At 38.4% G+C, this 21515-nt stretch overlaps 1 protein-coding gene across 1 annotated transcript in view; it reads right to left on the bottom strand.

Moving 5' to 3' along the window:
- Positions 1-1248: 1248 nt before the first annotated feature.
- Positions 1249-21515, bottom strand: part of EIF2AK2 (eukaryotic translation initiation factor 2 alpha kinase 2) — a 35540-nt gene continuing 15273 nt past the window's right edge. Inside the window, exons 5-16 of the mRNA XM_061168812.1 lie at positions 21255-21378; positions 20818-20894; positions 20553-20649; positions 18976-18998; positions 17511-17576; positions 15792-15914; positions 12587-12703; positions 10941-11121; positions 7283-7411; positions 2690-2794; positions 1574-1627; positions 1249-1496 (exon numbers count right to left, since the gene is read on the bottom strand). Of these exons, the coding sequence (XP_061024795.1) occupies positions 1374-1496; positions 1574-1627; positions 2690-2794; positions 7283-7411; positions 10941-11121; positions 12587-12703; positions 15792-15914; positions 17511-17576; positions 18976-18998; positions 20553-20649; positions 20818-20894; positions 21255-21378 (1219 nt within the window). The 3' untranslated portion in view covers positions 1249-1373. The remainder of the gene's footprint in view (positions 1497-1573; positions 1628-2689; positions 2795-7282; positions 7412-10940; positions 11122-12586; positions 12704-15791; positions 15915-17510; positions 17577-18975; positions 18999-20552; positions 20650-20817; positions 20895-21254; positions 21379-21515) is intronic.

Consider the following 21515-nt stretch of genomic DNA (forward strand, 5'->3'; position numbering starts at 1 on the left):
TTTTTCTGCTAAGCCTAAATTTGGCTCATTTTAAAAACTGTAAAATTATACGACAATTCTAGAATGGTAGTTGGATGCTATAAAGCTTAAAGTAACCCTCAGTTTCTTCCAAGATACAGCTCATGTTATTTTCCAGCATTCCCTACAGCAATTCAGGGAAACAAACTAGTATACCCAATGTTCCTCAAATCTATCTTTTCCAGAACGCATGCCATGCCCCTTGCCCATACTGCCCAAATGTTCTCCTCTCTATTCATCTAAATCCTTCACATACTTGCAAGTCTCACTGCAGTGTCACTTCTAAGCCCTGTGCCATGGTTCCTCAGCATAGAGTGATCTCACCCCTCCAGACTGATTGTTTTCTATGCTCAGCTACTGTCTTACAGCATAGTTATCATCTCTTTAAAGTGTCTGTTATAATAGGAACAAAATGTATTTAAGAGAAATAGAATAATTATGCAGTAAACACTAGTGGACTCAACAGCCAGTGTAAGAAAAGAAAGTTAACTGTTACCTCGGAAGTCCGTTTCTCCAATCACATCACTCCCATCCCTCCTCAGAGACAATCACTATCAGAATCTAATAATAGTTCTCAATCCTTTCCTTCCCTTTATTGTTTTACCACATTTGTTTGAATACCTAAGCACACATTTCACTTAGCATGTTCTTGAACTTTATACAGTATTTTCTGCAATCTGCTTTGTTTGCTTAATATTATGTTCCTGAGAGATGTGGCATGTTAGTGCATTTAGCTGTAATTCCTTCATTTTCACTATAGAACACTATATAGTATTCCAGTGTGTGAATACAATTTATGTATCTATTCTTCTTCTGGTGCACATTAGTGTTGTTTCCTGTTCCTTTGACTATAATAAGCGGCATTTCTATGAACATTCTTGTGCACATGTATGTAGCAATGGAATTGATGGCTTTTCAGGAATGGCAATATACATTTAACTTTGCTAGATGATACCAAATTGCTTTCCAAAGTGATTATACTTATCTTTTCATAGTTACCATATTTCTCCAGCTGGATTGTTAGCTATTTTTGGACAGAGATAGATCTTATACCTTTTTGGCCTAGAAACAGTAGGCATTTAATAAATAGTCATTCATTAATTGATTCACTAATTGGTATTAAAAAGAAAATTTGAGGGATTTTTTCCCCCCATCTTCATAATAAGGAGATGAGCGAGGGGAAGGCAAATGTAAGAATGTTTTTGAAGTAAGAAAAAAATGCAAACCTTTCTGCAAATGTGGCAAAAAATTAAGGGAGAAAGGAAAATAGAAGATAAATACCGTTAATATTCCCAAGCAGACTTTAGACAGTTATAGGAAAATGGAGTATCAGAAGAAGGATACTTTTTAAGTATCTAACATGTATTTCGTTTCTTTTTCTCTGTAATATTATTCCACTCCTTCAAAGTGTTCAGTATTTCCAATGTGTTAGGTCGTTTCTTGGGATCATTTGAGAGTAATTTCTGTAGAAGATTTTTCTGTAATGATAGTAAGAGTCAATACTAGGAAATAAAACATTGCAATAAATAAATTCCGATTATTTGTAAGTGCTTACTTCTTTGTTGTCAAATACATCTGAGAAGATGCCATCCCTTAGATCTTCAAAAAGCTAAAAATTAAACATATATATTCATTAGGAAATTATTCACTTTGGAGAAAAAAACAAACTTAGGAAGCACTAAAGCTGGGGATACCCTAAATCTGGGATATTTCTAGATCTTTGGAAAATCTCTTTAGCCAAGAAGCAAGCAGGAATCCTCTCCTCCACCCACCCCATGTTATAACCATCCTGAACATTACAGCATGCTGAAGTGTTAAGAGCACCATATGAATTATCTCCCTTCATCCTTTTTGGAACCCCATGCAATAGGTATTTTCATTATCCCTGTTTTACAGAGAAGACTGTCGAATCCAGGTGAGTCACTTTTACTGAGCTTCAGACTAGGATATCCAGTTGCCTGCAGGCTTCAGTGGCTCCCTGCTGCCTCCACAAGAAAGTCCATATTCTTGCCTTAATTTAGCCCCAATATATCTTTCCAGTACCATCAACCATTACTTCCTTGACTTATATACTCCAATAAAAATGACACCGGCCAGCTATTCCCAAACACACTTTTCACATTCCTGTCTCCACATGGCCTTCTTTCCAATTTGGACTATTAGAAGTCAACCAGTCCTTCAGAGCTCAATTTAAATGTCTCCATGAAACCTAAATCCCTACAGCTGGCAAGAACTCCCTCCTAGCTGTTTCCATTAGACTTCATGCCTTCTCCTAAAACATTTACAGCATTGTCTTATGTTACCTTTCCTCCTAGAATATAAGCTCCTTGAGGACAAGGCTTATTTATTTTCATAACCCTTGGAGCACGTAGCACAGGGTCTTATGCAAAGCAGGCAATCAAAACAATTTTACAGAGTGACTCAATTAGGAAGAAACAGCTACAGTTTTATGAGATGTACACACCTTCCAAAGAAGACCAAAGTTTTTGGTCTTTAACAAAAAGTATTGGTTGCCCAAACATGAAAGGGATAAAAATTCATATTTCATTTGCAGTCAGCACTAATATGCTCCAGCCCTTCCTCACGTGAAGGCAATAACTGTCTGCAGCAGCACTTTGGACATGACAGCCAATAATATTTGTTGCTTAATTCTTTCTGTGAGATTATTTACCTTCACTGTTTCTGACAAAGTGGAACATATGTGAAGAAGTTCTGCAAGAATTAGCCCCAAAGCAAAGATGTCCACTTCATTTCCATAGTCTTTCACAGAAGAAATCTGAAGAAACCAAAGTATATTTACATTTGTGACTCATCTGATATAAACATCCATGCCTTCTAAAGCCAAAAAAGTTACCTGACCAAAATGTATCACACAACAATGTATGTTTATTAGCAAGATGTGTGGAGTCTGACTGCCCAGGTTCAAATCTCTGTCACTAAATAGTTGAATCACCATCAATGTGGGAATAATCTCAACCATAAAATGGAGATAACAGTAGTTTTAACCTCATAGTTTAACTGCGGGGTTAGATGAGACGAGCAGGTGAAGCAGTTAAAATTGTGCCCAGTAAATCAGCTGTATGCAAATGTTCATAGCAGATTTATTCATAATATTCCACAACTGGAAGCAATCCAAATGTCCATCAACAGAAGAATGGATGAACAAATTGTGGTATATTCATACAACAGAATAGTATTCAGCCACAAAAAAGAGTAATCTGCTGATATGAGCAACAACTAGAGGTTCTCCAACAGACATTACTTTGAGTGAAATAATCAAATACAAAAGAGTACCTACTATATGATTCCATTCTTATGAAGCTCAAGAACAGGGAAAACTAATCTATGGTGATAGAAATCAGAGCATTGGTTGCCTCTGGGCAGTGGAGAGGAGTGACTGACTGGAAAGGGGTCTAAGGGAATACTCTAGGGTGAGGAAAATGTTCTACATTTTCATAGGCTTGTAGGTTTCACAGGTCTATGCCTTTGTCAAAACTAAAAAAAAATGTGCATTTAAGATCTGTGCACTTTATGGTGTATAAATTATTCCTCAATAAAATGTGACAATATAGGATGCAGGAGATATTTAAGAGAGTGGGAGTTAAAAGGGAGCTGTTAGTCCCCTACTGTCTTCTACCTTCACACTTTGCAAAAAACTTGTTATGTTTTTATGCTGAATGGTCCCCAAAGGAAGAGGTGTGTTCCTTCTTCATTCTAGACTCTCAAACCATCAGATGGCTCAGTGTGTTTTTTCTTAGATGACAAAATAGTAGGGGTATTTTGAAAGATATATTACCTTTCAGTAAAAAATCATCTTTAAAGGGCATTTATAAAAAAAAAAAAAAAAAGATAGGACAAACAACCCCAAAAGATGAAAATAGACAGAAAGCAATCAACCAAAAAAACAAACAAAACAAAACAAAAAAAACTCACCTACTAGAGTAATGAGTCTGTGTATAAGCCAAACATTCATGAATTGATAGCTGTACAACCATATTCATAGCAGCAATACAGCGATACTCAAAGTAGCTAAAAGGTAGAAGCAACCCTAATATCCATCGATGTGACAGATTAACATAATGTGATATATCCATACAATGGAATATTATTCAGCCTTAAAAAGGAAGGAAATTCTGACATATGCTACAACATAGATGAATCCTGAGGATATTATGCCGAGTGAAATAAGTTAGTCACAAAAGGACCAACACTGTGTGATTCCACTTATAAGAGGTCCTTAGAGTAGCCAAATTCATAGAGAAAGTAGAATGGTGGTTGCCAGGGGCTGGGGGAAGAGGGGAATGGAGAGCTATTCAATGGGTCCAGAGTTTCAGTTTGGCAAGATGAAAAGTTGTGGATGGATGGTGGTAATGGTAGCACAACAGTGTGAATGTACTTAATGCCACTGAACTGTACACTTAAAACTGGTAAAGATGGTAAATTTTATGTTATGTGTATTTTACCACAATTAAAAATAAATATATTTTAAAAATCAACAGCCTCACTAATAACCAATAAGATACAAGGAGTCCCATTTTAATAGCAAAACATGATACATATCCAGGGAAAAGCTTTAAAAATATGAGCAATCTTCATAAAGAAAAGACAAATTTTCATTGAATATTTTCATTGAAGAATATAAAAGTGGCCTTGAGGTAGAATATATTATTGCTCCCAATTGTGCACTGGCCTCCCAGAGACAGCATGACACTTCCCCACCATGTGTTTGTCTTGAGCTGGCCAATTTGCTCTGGGCAATGACTTTTAGTGATGTATGCCACTGAGGAGCAGACTCTTAAAAGCCGTCAAAAGGTTCTGACGCTGCTTTCTGCAGTGAGGACAGCAATACCCAGATAGGGTTCTTCCTTCAGCCTGGGTTCTAGAATGAAGGAGACACGTGGGGCAAAACTGGGCCAAGACTGCAGCCATCACACCACGTGAGCAAGAAATAAACCTTTGGTGTTGTGTATGCCACTAGGAAATCAGTGTCATTTGTTACCATAGCATAGCCTGGCAAAAGCTGACTGAAGAGGATTTGAATAATTGGGAGAAATATACCAATTTCTTGGAGACTTCTTGGAGAAGAAGTCTCACATATATAAAGATGTCAATTCCCCTCAATTGAATCCTTAAATATAATGCAATTGCTATCAAAACATCAACACCAGTTGTGGAACATGACAAACTGATTCTGCAGTTTATTTGGAATAGTACATGTGAACACGAAGAACACTTTTTTCTTCCAGTTTCACTGAGATATAATTGACCTACAGTACTGTATAAGCTTAAGGTAGAACATTTTTTATTTGAAGAATAATGTCCTGATATCTATCAGGACATCATATAATGCTATAATAATTTTATAATGCTAAAATATGAAACATTTTATAATGCTATAATAATTAAACAGGATGATATTAAAGAGGAAGAACATTAAATAAATCAACTGGACAGAATAGAGTCCAGAAACAGATCCATAAGTGTGTGGGAATTTCATATATGATAAAATAGCATATTTATATTGTGTTAAATATATATATAAAATTTACCATTTTAACCATTTCCATTTGTACAATTTAGTGGCATTAAGTGCCTTCACAATGTTGCGTAATCATCACCACTATCTATCTCCAGAACTTTTTTCATCATCCCAAACAGAAAATGTACCCATTAAACAACAACTTCCCATTCCTCTCTCCCCTCAGCCCCTGGTAACCTCTGTTCTACTTTTTGTCTCTACAAATTTTCCTTAAAAGAATATTTTAGATCATTAACTATTTGATACATGGTGATGGGGCAGTTTCATACCCACATGGGGAAAATCAAGTTATACTCCTTCATATATATACAAAAATTAATTCAACTAAAGTATCAATAAAAACACGAAATATTTTTATAATCTTGTGGTAGGAAGGACCTCCAAAATAAAAATGATTAACCCAGAAGCCATAAAGAAAGTATTGAGGGACTTCCTTGGTGGCACAGTGGTTAAGAATCCGCCTGCCAATGCAGGGGACACAGGTTTGATCCCTGGTCCAGGAAGATCCCACATGCCGCGGAGCAACTAAGCCCGTGCACCACAACTACTGAGCCCGTGTGTCACAACTACTGAATCCCGCGCGCCTAGAGCCCATGCTCCGCAACGAGAAGCCACCGCAATGAGAAGCCCGTGCACCGCAACGAAGAGTAGCCCCCGTTCACCGCAACTAGAGAAAGCCCGCGCGCAGCAATGAAGACCCAACGCAGCCAAAAAAAAAAAAAAAAAAGATCAAGCTACACCTCATTCATCTCAGTGACCAAAACTGCAGTCTGATAATTCCATAGTCTGACTGAGAGTGTGAGGGAGGAGGCAGCATTCTCGTACACATTAGTAGAACATACTAGAGTCACTTTTTTTGAATGACAATTTCACAGCATGTATCAACTTTTTTCTTTGAATTTTTGTATTTTATCTATTTTTTATACAGCAGGTTCTTATTAGTTATCTATTTTATACATATTAGTGCATACACGTCAATCCCAATCTCCCAATTCATCCCACCCACCGCCCCTTTCCCCCCTTGGTGTCCATACGTTTGTTCTCTACATCGGTGTCTCTATTTCTGCCCTGCAAACCGGTTCATCTGTACCATTTTTCCAGGTTCCACATATATGCGTTAATAGTATGTATCAACTTTGAACTGCACCTGTCATTCTAGTCAACAATTTCACTTCAAAGAATCTATCATTGATTATCATCGAAATATTTGTTTTTAGACTCAAAGATGAGGAGAAAGACACATAACATGTCTACAAATGTAAAAAGTTGGAAACAACCTAAATAAATGCCCATCAATAAGGCAATAATTAAATGAGTTACGGTATATCTATACTTTGGCATACAATACACTTGTTAAAAATAATGTGTCAAATCTATTTGTACAGCTATGGAAAGATTATGATACACTGTTGAGTAAAAAAAAATTAAGTTACAAAATAACATTATAGTATCTTGTAAAATGTATTTATGTATGTTTTTATGTAAAAAGTCTCTGTAAATATATATTTGTATCTGTATATTTTTTATAACTCAAAGAAAGTGATCTAAAAGGATAAACCACAAACTCTAGTGAGAAGAGTAGAAAGGAAGGGTAAGGAGAGTTTTCCATTTTTATTCTATTTACTTCTGTACTGTTTTAATTTTATGAGAGGTGCCTATTATTTTTATAGTTAAAAAAATGGAAGAGATAAAAATATATACCAACAGAAAGGAAGGGGACCTCACCTGTTCTGGGCTCATGTATCGCCTAGTTCCATGTTTACTTGTCCGTGCTTCATCATTTTTCAGGTATGTTACAAGTCCAAAGTCTCCAATCTTTATTTGGTTCATATCTACTAAAAATATATTACTTGGCTACAGAAAAAAAATTTCAACTTATAAGTACCAATTTGACAGACTTTTATCACACATCCAAATCATATTTAGTAACAGCTATTTTTACATTTACTTATAAGGCATTTACTCTTACATAGGTAAGCCCAAAACAGGAAATTTATTATTATCAGTCTTTAAAATGCTAGCTGAGGAAGTAAGGACTTCTTGGCTGAGAGCAGAGAAGGCTTGGGGCATAGCTGCCTTCAAATATCTGAAGATAAGTGGAAGGTGGATTCACTCTGCCTGGTCCCAGGGGATGGATCCAGGACTAGAGGATGAAAACAACCACAAGATTTGCCTTAATATATCCTGATATACTAATCGTGTGGTCCAAAGAATGGGAGTTAGAGAGTTCCCCATCCAACAAAGTATTCAAGACAGGGCTGGACACCCACTTGGTGGAAACGTTGCAAATATGAGTCCAGGATTTGATGGGGATTGAAGTAGACACCCTTAAGATCCTTTCTAATTTTGAGATTCTCAGAATGAGTCCATTCCCAATAATGCTGCAGAATATCATACGCAGAATTTCCCCTGGGGGCTTCCTTTACATCTATTTCTCCAGGCCTCTGACAACTTCTTCACAAACATAGCCCATCTTTTTTTTTTTTTTTTTTAATATCTTTGAATTGATACAGCCACTATGGAGAACAGTATGCAGGTTCCCCCTCTATCTTTGAATTGATACAGCCACTATGGAGAACAGTATATGCAGGTTCCCCCTCTATCTTTGAAGGCATATTAAGTTAACTGGAAGCTGATGACTAGCACTGAAATATTTTTTTTCCACGTAATTCTTTAGGCAGATTGAAAAAAAAAAAGGAATGGAAGAACCGAATGACAATTCCACAGCTTTGTAGAAGGTATTGACCAATATTTTAAAGACCATGAAAACATGAAGGTTGTTGATGAGGAAATTAATATTTTGCCATTCTTGAGAAAGCTACTTTCAATGCAATGTTGGGCTATCCACACACACACACAGACTCAAGGAGACAACACTTAGGAGAGGGCCTAGTAAAGAAACTGAAAGAGAAGAGACCGTAAGCCCAAGCAGGTTGAAAGAGCAGCTTCCAAGAACCAGCCTGAAAAGGCCCATGCAGAAATCAGCAGTTAGATTAGAACAATTAATGGTTAGATTGGAACCTACCGCCAGTAACATGGACGGAAAGCTGTAGACATGCGGGGATGTAGAGAGAAAATGTGCCTCTGCTGTATTCAAGTTACAGTGTAGGAAGATGTTGGGTTTGCAAGTACAACTGCTGGTCCCACACAAGGCTACAGCCTGGCTCTGAGAAATAGGAGGTTGCATTTACAAAACTGTCTAAATATATAAGCTGGATGGGACTGTCTAGTAAAAATGTTAGATTGCTTGTTTATAGTTCATTAAAAAGAAAAAAAACCATGATGCCACATTTTGTCTAATCAGTTATGGTATGACTAGGCAAAATGTTGGATGGTAGAACATAAAAAAGGGTGCGAAAAAAAAAAAAAGGGTGCCAACTGGGAATTCCCTGGTGGTTTACTGGTTAGGACTCTGAGCTTCCACTGCAGGGGGCCCAGTTTAGATCCCTCGTCGGGGAACTAAGATCCCACAAGCCGCAAGGTGCAGCTAAAAAAAAAGGAGCAAACTTTATCCAGGAGGTACAGGAATAAGGGCTGAGGCTGACCGAGGGGCCTGGGCCGATTGGGGGACTGAACCTCCTCAGGCCGTAAGCCCTCACTCCAGAAACCTCTGTGTCCATCAGCAGCCTTTTTGGTCTGGTTCTTAAGGTAAATGCTGGTCGACTTTACAGAATAGGGGCTTGCTTTATTGGGTAAAGACCGTTCTCTGGCAAAGCCACCAGTAGCAGGTATTTTGCAAAGCATCACAAAATAAGGTGCACGCCTTTGTTCATATCTTCTCTCAGATAGGAGAAAACAGTAACTGTAGCAGTGAAGCTAGGAAGTTGAAGAAGATGAAAGAAGGCTCAGTAGTATTAAAGTTTGACCTTTGAGCACCTGCCGACATAGAGCAAACATTCTCTGCAGACACAAGAAAAGATCACTCCCCGACACAGAGCACACATTCTCTGCAGACACAAGAAAAGATCACTCCTCGACACAGAGCACAAGCAGTGCGGGATACAGGAAGGAACTGGCAGACCAGGTGGTGGGAGAAGGGAGCACCGATCAGAATTTCACTAACTCATCCTGACAGGGGTCTGGGAGGTAACACCCAAACTGCTGAGTAGAGGAAATGACTGTGTAAGTAGATAATTTATTTGCAAATGATTGTATAAATAGATAATTGTGCTTAATTTCTTATTTAACTCTATGATTTATTTCGAAGTGGAGGAATAGCCATTCTAAATGTATCCTTTTGAACAGAGTCATTATATCATTCCAACTTCAAAGAACACCTTCAGATACTGTTAGAAAAAGATACTGGAACCAGGTAGACTCCTACATGAAGGCATCAGACATCCAGCCCTTAGGCAGACCAAGGATGCAATACCTCTTAAGGGCCATCTTTTTCTACCTAGGCCAAACAAACAACTATGTACATGGTTGCTTATTTTTCTCAAGGAACTTTTTGCTTTGTTTCTCATTCCTGGCTGTTTTAGACAGGTGGGGTAAGCAGAGAGCCAAGGTCCACATAGACAAGGTGCTTCTGTCTGATCCAGAGTGACTGGGAAAGGCTCATAAAGGAATTGGGACCAAAGGGGACAGGCAGAGAGTGTCCAATGCAAGAACATGAGCAAAGGTTCGGTGACAGGATTCAGCATGGCCAGTTTGTGATAAGCGTAGGCAAATCACAGGGAGTAGAGTATGGAGGAGAGACTGAAAGCTCTTCTGTCTCTCTTCTTTCATTTTTGAGGAGGAAACGGGAAAACTGCTCAACTAGACCATAAAAGAAGCTAGGAAGCCAGAAGAAAATGAAAATACAAAGATATGCTACATGTTCCAAGGTCTGGATTACTGCAATTTTCCAATCATGGGGCAGAGATGTCTAACCAAATGCCAAGAAAATTCTAGACTCTGGACCTAGTGGCTGTGACTGCCCTCAAGGGTAATGACTGAAAGGTTAAGAGAACCATGTTCCCAAAGCCAGTTACCAGAGTCCCTTCTGCCTCTCAGACAAGCCTGAGAAGCAGTAGAGGCAGGGACAGAGCAGCCAGCTGGCTGTGCCAGTCACAATAATTATTTGCACAGAAATGTTCAGTATACTAGAGCTCTTAGTGTTTACAACTGGGGTGTGACTATCAGCCAGGATGACAAATAGAACCAGAAGTGAATGAGCTTCTTCCTGTGGAGCTCAGTGTCTCCATAAGTTTACAGCCCTGGAGACCTTCTGAGTGGTTCTATAGATTGGTATTTGGGGCAAGTGCTAGATCCATTCTAACTTTAGAGGATCAGAGATGTTATTTCCTCATGACTGTCAATCGATTCTAAAACTAAAGAAGATAGACTTTTAAATTAATAAATAATGTTTATCATTTCCTAACAAAGTACTTTTTCCACTTACCTTAAGGTCTCTATGAATTAACTGTTTTGAATGTATGTAATTCACTCCTTTTGTTATTTGTTCAAAGAATACCAAAGCCAAACATTTGTCTTGTTCCTTGCCTCTTCTACTGTCAATCCATTGCTCCAATGTCCCTTTATCACAGTATTCCATTTGGATGAAAAGGCACCTAGTCTTTGATCTGGGTATAAAATTCACAGTATGTTAGAAGTAGCAATAAAAATAAATTTATAAAAAAATACACTTAAAATTCCATTAAAAAAATTGCACCTTCTTAAAAATGCCAAAGTATGTCTCAAAACAGAAACCTAAATATAACAAATTTGAATCAAAACATAATAACCCAGTCTTTATTTAAATCATAAATTCCCAGGTATCCAAAGCTTTGTTTAGCTAAGTTATAAAGTAGCAGCCTGCCCATTCTTTGATGCTGAAGGTCCTTGATTATCTTTGCTAATAGATAGGAATAGAAGCATAAATACAATGGAATTGCAGAAAACCAAATTTCATTAATATATACAGTAATTTTGAAACATTTTAATTCACCATTGCTCTACTGAGCATCTATTTTGTGAAAGGCACAGAACAGGCATCTAAAGATAAGAAAGTGAGTTAGACACTATCCTTGCTGTCATGAGGATTATAGTTTAATAGGACAGAGATAAAGGAAAAACAAACCTAAAACAATAGTACATGGATAGGAACTCTAAGAAAAGTGCCAACAAATTGCTATGAGGTATAGCAGGGAGGACTGATTTTGCTAACCATGGTTTTTTGTTTTGGTTTGGTTTTTGGTTTTTTTTCTGAACTAAGTTGGCCTCAATACTAATTTAAATTCTTTGAGCATATGTTGGCTAGAAAATAGAAAAAGGTAGCCAGGAATTTGCTGAAAGCTGAAGAAGTCTGTATGCTGATGGTACTTCTGAAACCGATGATAAAGTCCTCAATTACATGGTGTGGAGACGGTGAATGAACAGGCCCACAGTGGCCTCAGGATTGTACTGAAAGGACTGTCTCCAAGAAACACTGGGTGACTTTCCAAGGGGGGGCGCCAGCTCTTTAAAACCCTTCAGTCCCTTTGCAGTGGCTTATCTGAGACAAAACATGAGTAATGCAAGGTTTGCGGGGAGGGTGCACCCATCACAGCTCAGGGTCTTGGAATTATTTTCACTGCCCACCACCTGACCATAAGTGGTATAACTGCATTCAAAAGAGGCCCCTTGACTGCACCCTGCCAACCAGGTGAGAGGGACAGAAGAGGGTTGGCAGTGGTGGAGGGAGGGGAGCCTCCAAATGCAGCATCTACAGCAAGTTCAAACCTTCTTCACAAGACTGCGTTTATGGCCTGGACTGAAGTCAGGGCACGGGAGCAAGCCTGTACCTTAAACAACAGAGTCAGGAAAGCTAAACCTGAGATTTCAAAAACCACGGAGGACAATTAAAAAAAGGTTTTTTAAAGCAAGTTTGGAGCAAGAAAAAGACTATTCATTGTCTCCTTACTTGTAGAATGGAGGCATAACAGTGTCTCAGTGTTTCTGGCTGTGATTATTAAATGTAATAATTAATGGCCTTACCCAGTGGCCCACACAGAGTAAATGACTGTTTCCTCTACCCCATTATGACTATGGGAATTTCTTTTTAGTTACCTTGAAGAATTTATGCTTTGCTCAGGATTGTAGTCAAGCCCATCCCAACAACTGTGGTAGTGAACAATATTTGCATGATCAAGCATTGCCAAAGCTTTCACTTCACGCTCTACCTTCCTAGTTAAAAGAAACAGGGAACATAAAAGCGTCAGTATCCATCCTTGATAACAACAACAAAACACCTCGAGCAACAGGAGACAACTACCTATATTCCCTTATTAAACAGTCGCCATGGTTCCCACACTGAGTTTTAGAATGGAAGCCAGCAGTGCTCAAAAGGAAAGAGTGAACACACAGAAAAAACACAGCTGTTCTCACTCTCAACATAAGAGAAAAAACAGTAACTTAATTATTCCAAACATCACAGTTTAAAAGTCATACATAGTAGTCTGTGAACTGCCAGTGATGGAATTTTTTTTTCTGGGGGGGAGCTAAAAAAAATCATCCACTATGTTTTATTTAGACTTGTGTTAAAATCACTTTGGATTTCATAAGCAAACCCCATTTGGGCAGCAGTGGTAGGTAACACAAGCAGCATGAAGAACCTAATTCAGAATTTTCAGTGTGTGGCAAAAGTACACAAAGGGGGTGATCTATGCAGAGAGACTGAAATGTCATTGCACAATGTGGAAGCTTTACAGGGATGTGTAGTCAAGAGCTATGACAATTCTATGCCAAATGGAATAAATAAATTTGAGATTTCAAGGATAAGAAAATAAGCAAACATTTTATAATTTTTTTTAATTTGAAAAGTTCTATATGATGTAAAATTTATAAAAATAAATAAAAAAATTACTCATATGTCAACATAATCCTAACATAATCATTTATTATTTTAGATTATTTCTTATAGTCTTCCTTCATATACATGTTTACATATTTGTAATTATAGGGTATATTTTTATCCCATTTTTTTCCATATAATGTATTAGCTTTAAAATTTTCCTGATTATTATACAATCTGTATAACCATCATGTATAAAGTTTTTAATGTAAGATTTCAAAAGTATAAAAAAGTAGAGCAAATAGTAGAATGACCCCCTACCTGGCCATCACTGTTTCATCAGATAAAACAGTTATTAACTCCTGGCCAATCTTGTTTCATTTATACTCTTACCTACTTCCTCATCTTCCCCCTTGATTATTCTAAAGCAACTTCCAGCATCATACTATTTCATGTATAATATTTACAGTATATAACCCTCATTTTTAATGACTGCAAAATAGTCATTGATCAGGGGAGAGAACAAAACATACTTAATCATTTCTTCATTGCTGAACATTTTGTTTGCTCTAATTTCTCACTGCTATAAATGACATTGTGATTGTGATTTTTATCTTCTTGAATAGCTTTTCCCATAATCTGGGTAATATCCTTGGAATAGGTTCCCAGATAGGAAATCCATGGGTCAAAGCATATAAACATTTTTATGGCTCTAGATTAATATCTCCAAGTGTATTTTTCACTGTGTTTTACCAATTTATGAAGCCACTAGAAATGTCCAAGATACTGCACCCTTATCATAATTAAGTATTACCATTAAAAAAGATGTTAGGGGAGAGAAGGAACAACCGTATTTCATTCCTGTTAAGCAAAATGATGAAGAAGGAAAAAGCCTTGTTTTGATGCCGAGTAGGTATGAAGGTATTTCAACTGCAAGGCATTGTCCACGGGACAGAAAGTAGGTTGGTTTAACTGGATGAAGAGCAACTGGGACAACATGCCTGCTTCTCCTTTGCTCATGTCATTTTCCTTCACCCATATCCCTTTTGCATCTCCTTCTCTAGTCCTTGAGGGATCAGTCAGGCCAAGTTACAAATAGTAACAACTGCCAGAAAACAACAAGCAAGACTGGTGAACATGTGATTTAAGACCTGCTTCCTCTGTGTTTTCCTTCCTGAAGGAGTTCTGCTACCCAGTAATTGGAGTGGGGTGGGGCTTGGGTAGGGCACAGATAATACATAAGACAAACATGGGAAGCACTGGTATATAGTGGGAACACAGCAGATTGGTATTCCAGAGGATGACCTCTAAATCTCCACCTTGTTACCACAGTAGATAGCGTCCAATATGGTCATCATGAATTCCTCCTCTCCGCATACTTGCATCCACTCCTCAGATTAAGAGGTAGTCTATTTGCCCTCCCCTCAAGCTGCTCTTAGTGACTTTGTTTAACCAATATAATGTGGAACTTCCAAGACTGCTCCCTCCTGGGATGAGTTGCTCTGGGACAGTCCTTCTTAGAACCCAACAACTAAGTTGTGAAAAGCCAAGACCACATAAAGGGGCCATGTGGAGGCGCTCTGGTTAACAAGTGCCAGCGGAACTTGTAGCCACAGCCAGCATCACTGCTAGCCATGTTGAGAGAGCCATCTCCGATGTCCAGCCTTGTCGAGCTTTCAGATGACTCCTGACCGCAAATGTATGAAGAATGGCCCACATGAGCACAATCAACTCATAGGACCACTAGAGATAGTAATAACTAGGTGTTTTTAAGCCACTACATTTTGGAGTGGTGGATTATGCAATAATAGACAACGAGCACCCACTAGCTTTTACCTTTGTCAAATCAGTTCATATCTTTGGATCTCAGTCCCCTCATCTGTAAGATAAGGAGATGAAACTAGAAAATCTCGAAGGTCATCTTAAGCTAAATGATTTTATAACTTTAGTTTTCATCAAGACAGCCTCAAAAGGATGATCAGTGGTATATCCATTTTTTTTTTTAAATTTATTTATTTATGGCTGTGTTGGGTCTTCGTTTCTGTGCGAGGTCTTTCTCTAGTTGTGGCAAGTGGGGGCCACTCTTCAACGTGGTGCACGGGCCTCTCACTATCGCGGCCTTTCTTGTTTCGGAGCACAGGCTCCAGATGCGCAGGCTCAGTAATTGTGGCTCACGGGCCTAGTTGCTCCGCGGCATGTGGGATCTTCCCAGACCAGGGCTCGAACCCGTGTCCCCTGCATTGGCAGGCAGATTCTCAACCACTGCGCCACCAGGGAAGCCCTATCCATTTTTTAATTGAAGTAACCATGGTAAAGTGAGATCATTTCAGAGTAAGCCAAGCTCCTCATGGTAGAATGACATTTTTAAGGAGGACTAAAAAAAAATAATAATACGCTAGTGAAGAAGAGAGATACATAAAAAAGAATAGTTGCAGGTTCAAAACACCTTCCCATTCAAAAACATAAAACATTACTACTTACTCGTTATTATATTTAACACATTTAATAACATAAGTCTTCTCATCAATTCTGTGTTTGGCTTTGAAAACTTGGCCAAATCCACCTGCGTCAATCGGTGTTACTTCTGTAAAATCTCTGATAAACCTTGAAAGATGAACGTTACTGTTATTCTGAGGTTCAGGGTTCGCTGCTCCCCAATCCCATCCTCCCACTTTCCCTTAACAGCACTGGTGAAATGGACTGTCTAATAAGCAGGACTCTCCTCTTCTGAATAAGAAGGATCCACTTCACAGAAATTCTTGAATTGCAAAGGATAGGTCTTCCCTCTTCCCATCCCAACATAACAGATCACCCCTGAGAGTCAGTCACCTTCTGGTTAAACAAAAGTCATGGTAAAGAATCTTATCCCACGTATAAAACTTTAGAAAACAGTGCCACACTGTGTTCCCCGGTTACCACCAAGCTGTTACAAGAGAAATGAGCACATGCTCTGAGCCTGCCTACATTGGCAACTCCTTGGGTTTCCCCTCTCCCTCATGCCCCACATTCCATCATTAACCCTGCCAATTCTCCTTCTAAAACACATCTGCTCGTGTCTGCCCACTTTTCCCTATCAGTCCAAACTTCCATCAGACTCCCGCAGAACTTTGTTCACTGGACATTCCACTTCCTCTCCTTCCTCCGCTCTAATCCGTGATCCACAAAGCAACCAGTGTGATAAATACTAAGTCTGATCACGTCTGTTTATTGCCTAAACCCTCCCATAGCCCACCCCTGCATTCAGCAAAGCCCAGAAAGCCCTTACATGGGCTACAAGGGGCCACCTGTTTGGCCCTGCCTCCCTCTCCAGCTGGTCTCGTGGCCCCGGGCCCTTGCTCACTGCCCTCCCAGCACATGGCCTTGTCTCCCTCCTCCGACGTTCACATCACCTTTCCCACCTTCACCTTCCCACATGCTCTTTTGCAGAAGCTCAGGGCCTCCCCACAAATGTGACCCCAGAGAAAGCCTTGCCTCACCCCTCACTCTACATCCAAGGGTTCTGCTTTCATTTCTAACCATGTCATGGCTTTTCCTTCAGACCTCTGACCACGGCTTGTAATTACAGACTTTTTCATGTAATCATCATCCCCTCAAAACTCCAGGAGGGCAGGAGCTGTTTCTATTTGTTCCTGCTATAAATCCAATGTCCAGCACAGTGCCAGGTATATATTAGGTACTTATTAAATATTTGGTGATTCTTTATAATTTTTTAAGCTCGTATTCAATGTCCCCCTGTTGCAAATAGGCCTCCTTTGTTTTAGATACTTTATTTAAGCCCAAACACATGATCTACCGCAAAAGCAACCCCTTTTCAAAGTGAAATCTGCTATGGAGCTGGAAAATGGAAAACAGATCCAAGTGGATCTATTCTGATTCCTGCAGGAGTACTTTTGTTGAAAAAAAAAAATCACTGGTTTATAGAAATATTTGCTTTCAATATTAAAACCTTCCATAGATGTCAGAGAAATCCACCTGAGTATCACACAGATCTACACTTACCACGTGCCATTTGAATTCATCTAAATTGTGTTCCTCCAAGAGACAATGATCCTTTGTGGGCCTGATTGTGCTAAAACAATTAAACAGTTCAGGTAGAAATATAATTTAACCTGCCTGATGTTCAACAGTCCCTTAAGAAACTTTTGTCAGAGGAGCAAATGTATCCTTAAACAAATTCTTTTTCACAGTTTTCCCTCTTACCTGGAGTCCACAGTATACTTGTTTTCTTCCTTCTCCACAGGAGAGTCAAATCTAGGTGCCAAAGATCTAAAAGTTAAGAGAAGCCCGTAAACTCAAAACTGAAATCAAATGTAACTTGTTTATATTAGTAGGTTTCATGTCAGGCACTAGGCTTTTTATATTTTGAGTCAACTATTAGAATAATGAGGTAGCAAATACTAACCTTTTTCTTTAGAAACAATATGGTTCTCTGTCCTCTATTTTTCGCTCCTTTCTTGGTTCCTCTTTTGTCCTTAACACATTCTTTGTCAGCATGCCGCTGGCCTCTCTTTTTCTCCCTCTAGACTCAAAACCTCAGGAAATATATCTCTTTGAACTCTCATCCTGGTTGTGTTTCCTTTGACCTTTATTCCTTGCTGGTGGTAAGCCTCCTACAACTGGAAGTTCAAATACCACCTAAAACTAAACAAATACAAATTGCTATCTCTCCCCTAAGCTGTCAAGTTTTCAACTCCCTTAACACCATCAGTGCCATGACTCTTGTCAGCATCTCATCCACAAAGAACAATCTTCGTATCCTTTTTCCTTTGCATCTTCTTCACCCAGTTCTGTAACTCTGTTCCCTCAAGTCATGTCTGCTCTTCCTTTACAGTCTGTCCCACAAATGCTCCTCCTCCCTCCTCCCTGACACTAGAACTACGACTGACAGCCTGATCATCTCACACACAGACCTCTCCCGTCTTCATTCAAATACCCGCATCAGGCATCATCTCTCTGCAAACATCACCTACTGTTTGGAATGTACTGGTGCCTTATAATGGCTCCTGCTGCCATCTCACTCTCACTGCTGACTATACTGACATCCTTGCTTTTCTTTTCAGTTCAAGAAACCAAGTCACCATAATTTTCATAACATTTGGTCTTTTTTTTTCTTCCCCAAGTTATGATACCATTTCTACCCTACCTGCTTATCTGCAAAATAATGCACTTCTCTTTTGTGTGTGTGTGCGTGTGTGTGTGTGTGTGTGTGCGTGTTTTGGCCATGCCACACAGCTGTGGGATCTTAGTTCCCCCACCAGGGATTGAATCTAGGCTCCCGCAGTGAAAGCACACAGTCCTAACCACTGGACCGCCAGGGAATTCCCATTATGCACTTCTCGTGAAAACATCTCTCCAAACCCACTTCCTCTGTCAGCCTCGTCCAAAATAATGCCCTTAACCAAATACTCGACCAATAGCCCCATAGGCCTTTATGTCTACAGTGTAGTGTGTGCATATGTTCAAAGATTTCTCTACGTATTTAAAAGTATTGTTTGTAGATTTCAAGATTTCAGTGAGCCTTAATTATGCTTTCTACTCTGAAACTCCACTCAAATAAGGGCATATAATACTCTACAAATACTGAAGACTTAATAAATAAGGCTAATAAACTAAGTCTGAAATAAAACTACATTTCAAAACATGTTCAATGCATAATGATACTCACCTCTTCACCTTTCTGGAACTGTTCTATAACAAAAGAAAATGGAGAATATCAATAGTTTCAGATGATTAAATTAAGTATCTTGCTTTTTCTTGCCATCCTTTCTCCTGTATGTCTAGATGGTTCTTTGATCACATTTCTTTGTCCTTAGATTAACAAACTCATCAATTTGTATGCTCTCACTAAGCCCTGCTTTCACTGCACTTGGCTATATCAAAGTTCTCACCGATTTTAGCAACCAGACAGATACGGCAGGAAGGTCAAAAAAGACAAATTGTAGGACATGTTCTGAAGAAGCACTGATTCTCCAGGTATAGAATATGGCCTCCTAGGTGATCCTCTGGCCAGCAGGTCTTAGCAAGAAGGTGTGCATCACAATCACTCACAGTGCTAGTAAAGACACAAGTGTGGCCCAGGGATCTAGTTTAAAATATTTTCACTTTTAGGACAAATTAATAATTTAATTTTAACATTTAGCCAAAAAAGGAGTCTTTGATATATCTCTCAAAAATTAATATCATATAGCTCTTCTTCACTCATATTCACTTTCATTCTGTTAGGTTTTGTGGTTTTTTACCAATTTTAATATGTTGACACAGACTGCGAACACCAAACTAAGATTTCTGGAGCTCATATCACCTGCCAGCCTCAGTTTTGCAGTGACTACATTATGATAAATTCAGACATTCTGTTCATGGACAATATTGTTTCCAATATCTTCTATTACAAACAATTTTGCAAAGAACATGCTTATACATGTTTCTATGTGCACACATACCCATGTTTCTCTAGAAGACGTACCTAGGAACAGAACTGTTTGGTGGTACAGCTGGCACACCCTCAAGTCTACCACATGTTGCCAAATTGCTCTCTAAGAGGGCTGTACCAATTTATACATCCACCAGCAGCATATAATAGTTATAACAGCAACAGAGCTGTGCTAACACTTAGTATAGCCAGACTCAAATATTGCCAATCGGATGGGTTTAAAATGGTATCTAACTGTTGTTTTGATTTGCATTTTCCTGATTATTATGAAGTAAAGCATCTTTTCATACTTTGTCTGTTGCCCATTTGGGTATTGCTTCTCTGAACTGTCCAGCTCTTTTGTACATTTTTTTACTGAGTTGCCTGTCTTTTTCTTATTGATTTCCTTGTAGTTCTTTATAAATAGGATAACTTTGATAAACACTAATCATCACCACAAAAACTATCTGATTTTTAAGTTTAGTTTTTAAGTTTAGTTCTAGTTTTTTAAAACAGAAGCAGAACTCTATTCATAAAACTTTTAAGTACTATCCAATTGATAGAAGAGCTGAAGCCAGATCATAGAAAATATATGAAAATAAAAGGTGAGTAGAGGGAGAAAGATGGGAGTGAAGAATAGAAGAATTTTGCATGTGAAGAATAGAAGTTAATAAAGAAAGGAGAGAGTCAAAAGGCTGCAAAATATTTTGATTTAGTAAGAACACATGAGAAAAAAATAGAAAAATTATGGTTGGGTACTGGAGGTCATTTTTAAATGGGGAAACACAAAGGAAAATAAGATTAACTAGGAAGCATAGAGATTAATACTATACCCCTGGAGATTGGAAAGACTTGTCTAATGTGTCACTGTTATCATTGCTTTCCGCTTCATTTGTTGAGAAGTCATTTTCAGATGGTGATTCAGAATCACTAGAAGAAAAGGGGACAACTATTAGTTTATGAATTTTGCCTATTTTTTGTTGATCAGTAATTGCTTTTTCTAAATTCTCCTTAAACATTAAACATTTTCATAAAAATTTGCTCTTTCAGGCCACAATTTGAATCTGTTAAATAACACAACCGTTTCTCCACACTTACGATGTGCTTATTGCTGAAGAGTTGCTTTGGACATCACCACACACAGTATTGAAACAACCAGAGGATGGGTCAGCTTTCTGAAAGATTTAAGTGCAACTAAATTACTTCTCCATAGTGACTCAGTCTCTGGGAACCAACTACCACATTTATTTCCCCACATTTACCAAACTCACAGCCATAAAGAATTATGGGGTTAATACATTTTTTATGGATGTTTGATCTGGATTTAAAAAAACAACCCTGAGTTGTCAACAGAACCGTGATCCCTCTGGGCCCTCATGGTCCCATGGCTCATGGCTCATTTTTGGGACACAGAATGGAGGAATCCTTTTGCTATGTGATTGGCTGTCTCGGCATCATCTAAACATCATCTAACCTCAAATCAACTTCAGGGAGAATTTTAAAATATAAAAATTAAATCCAAAGGCAGTACATACCATTAAATTTTCTGACTGTATCTTTTCATAAGCCAGTTTAGCAGCCAATTGTCTTGCCTCCTGTTTAGTGGAACCTATACCAATACCATATTCATTCTGTCCAATTTTGCATTTATAATGAAATCTAGGAGAAATGATAAACAGTATTAACCCAAATACCAAAAAACAGTAAATCTAACTCATGATTCAGAAAAAGAAACACACATTAACAAAGGCCTAATATAACACTAATTTAATAGGTGGCTTCATAGTTCATTTCTT

Source organism: Eubalaena glacialis, chromosome 14 (assembly GCF_028564815.1).
Source record: "Eubalaena glacialis isolate mEubGla1 chromosome 14, mEubGla1.1.hap2.+ XY, whole genome shotgun sequence".
NCBI lineage: Eukaryota > Metazoa > Chordata > Mammalia > Artiodactyla > Balaenidae > Eubalaena > Eubalaena glacialis.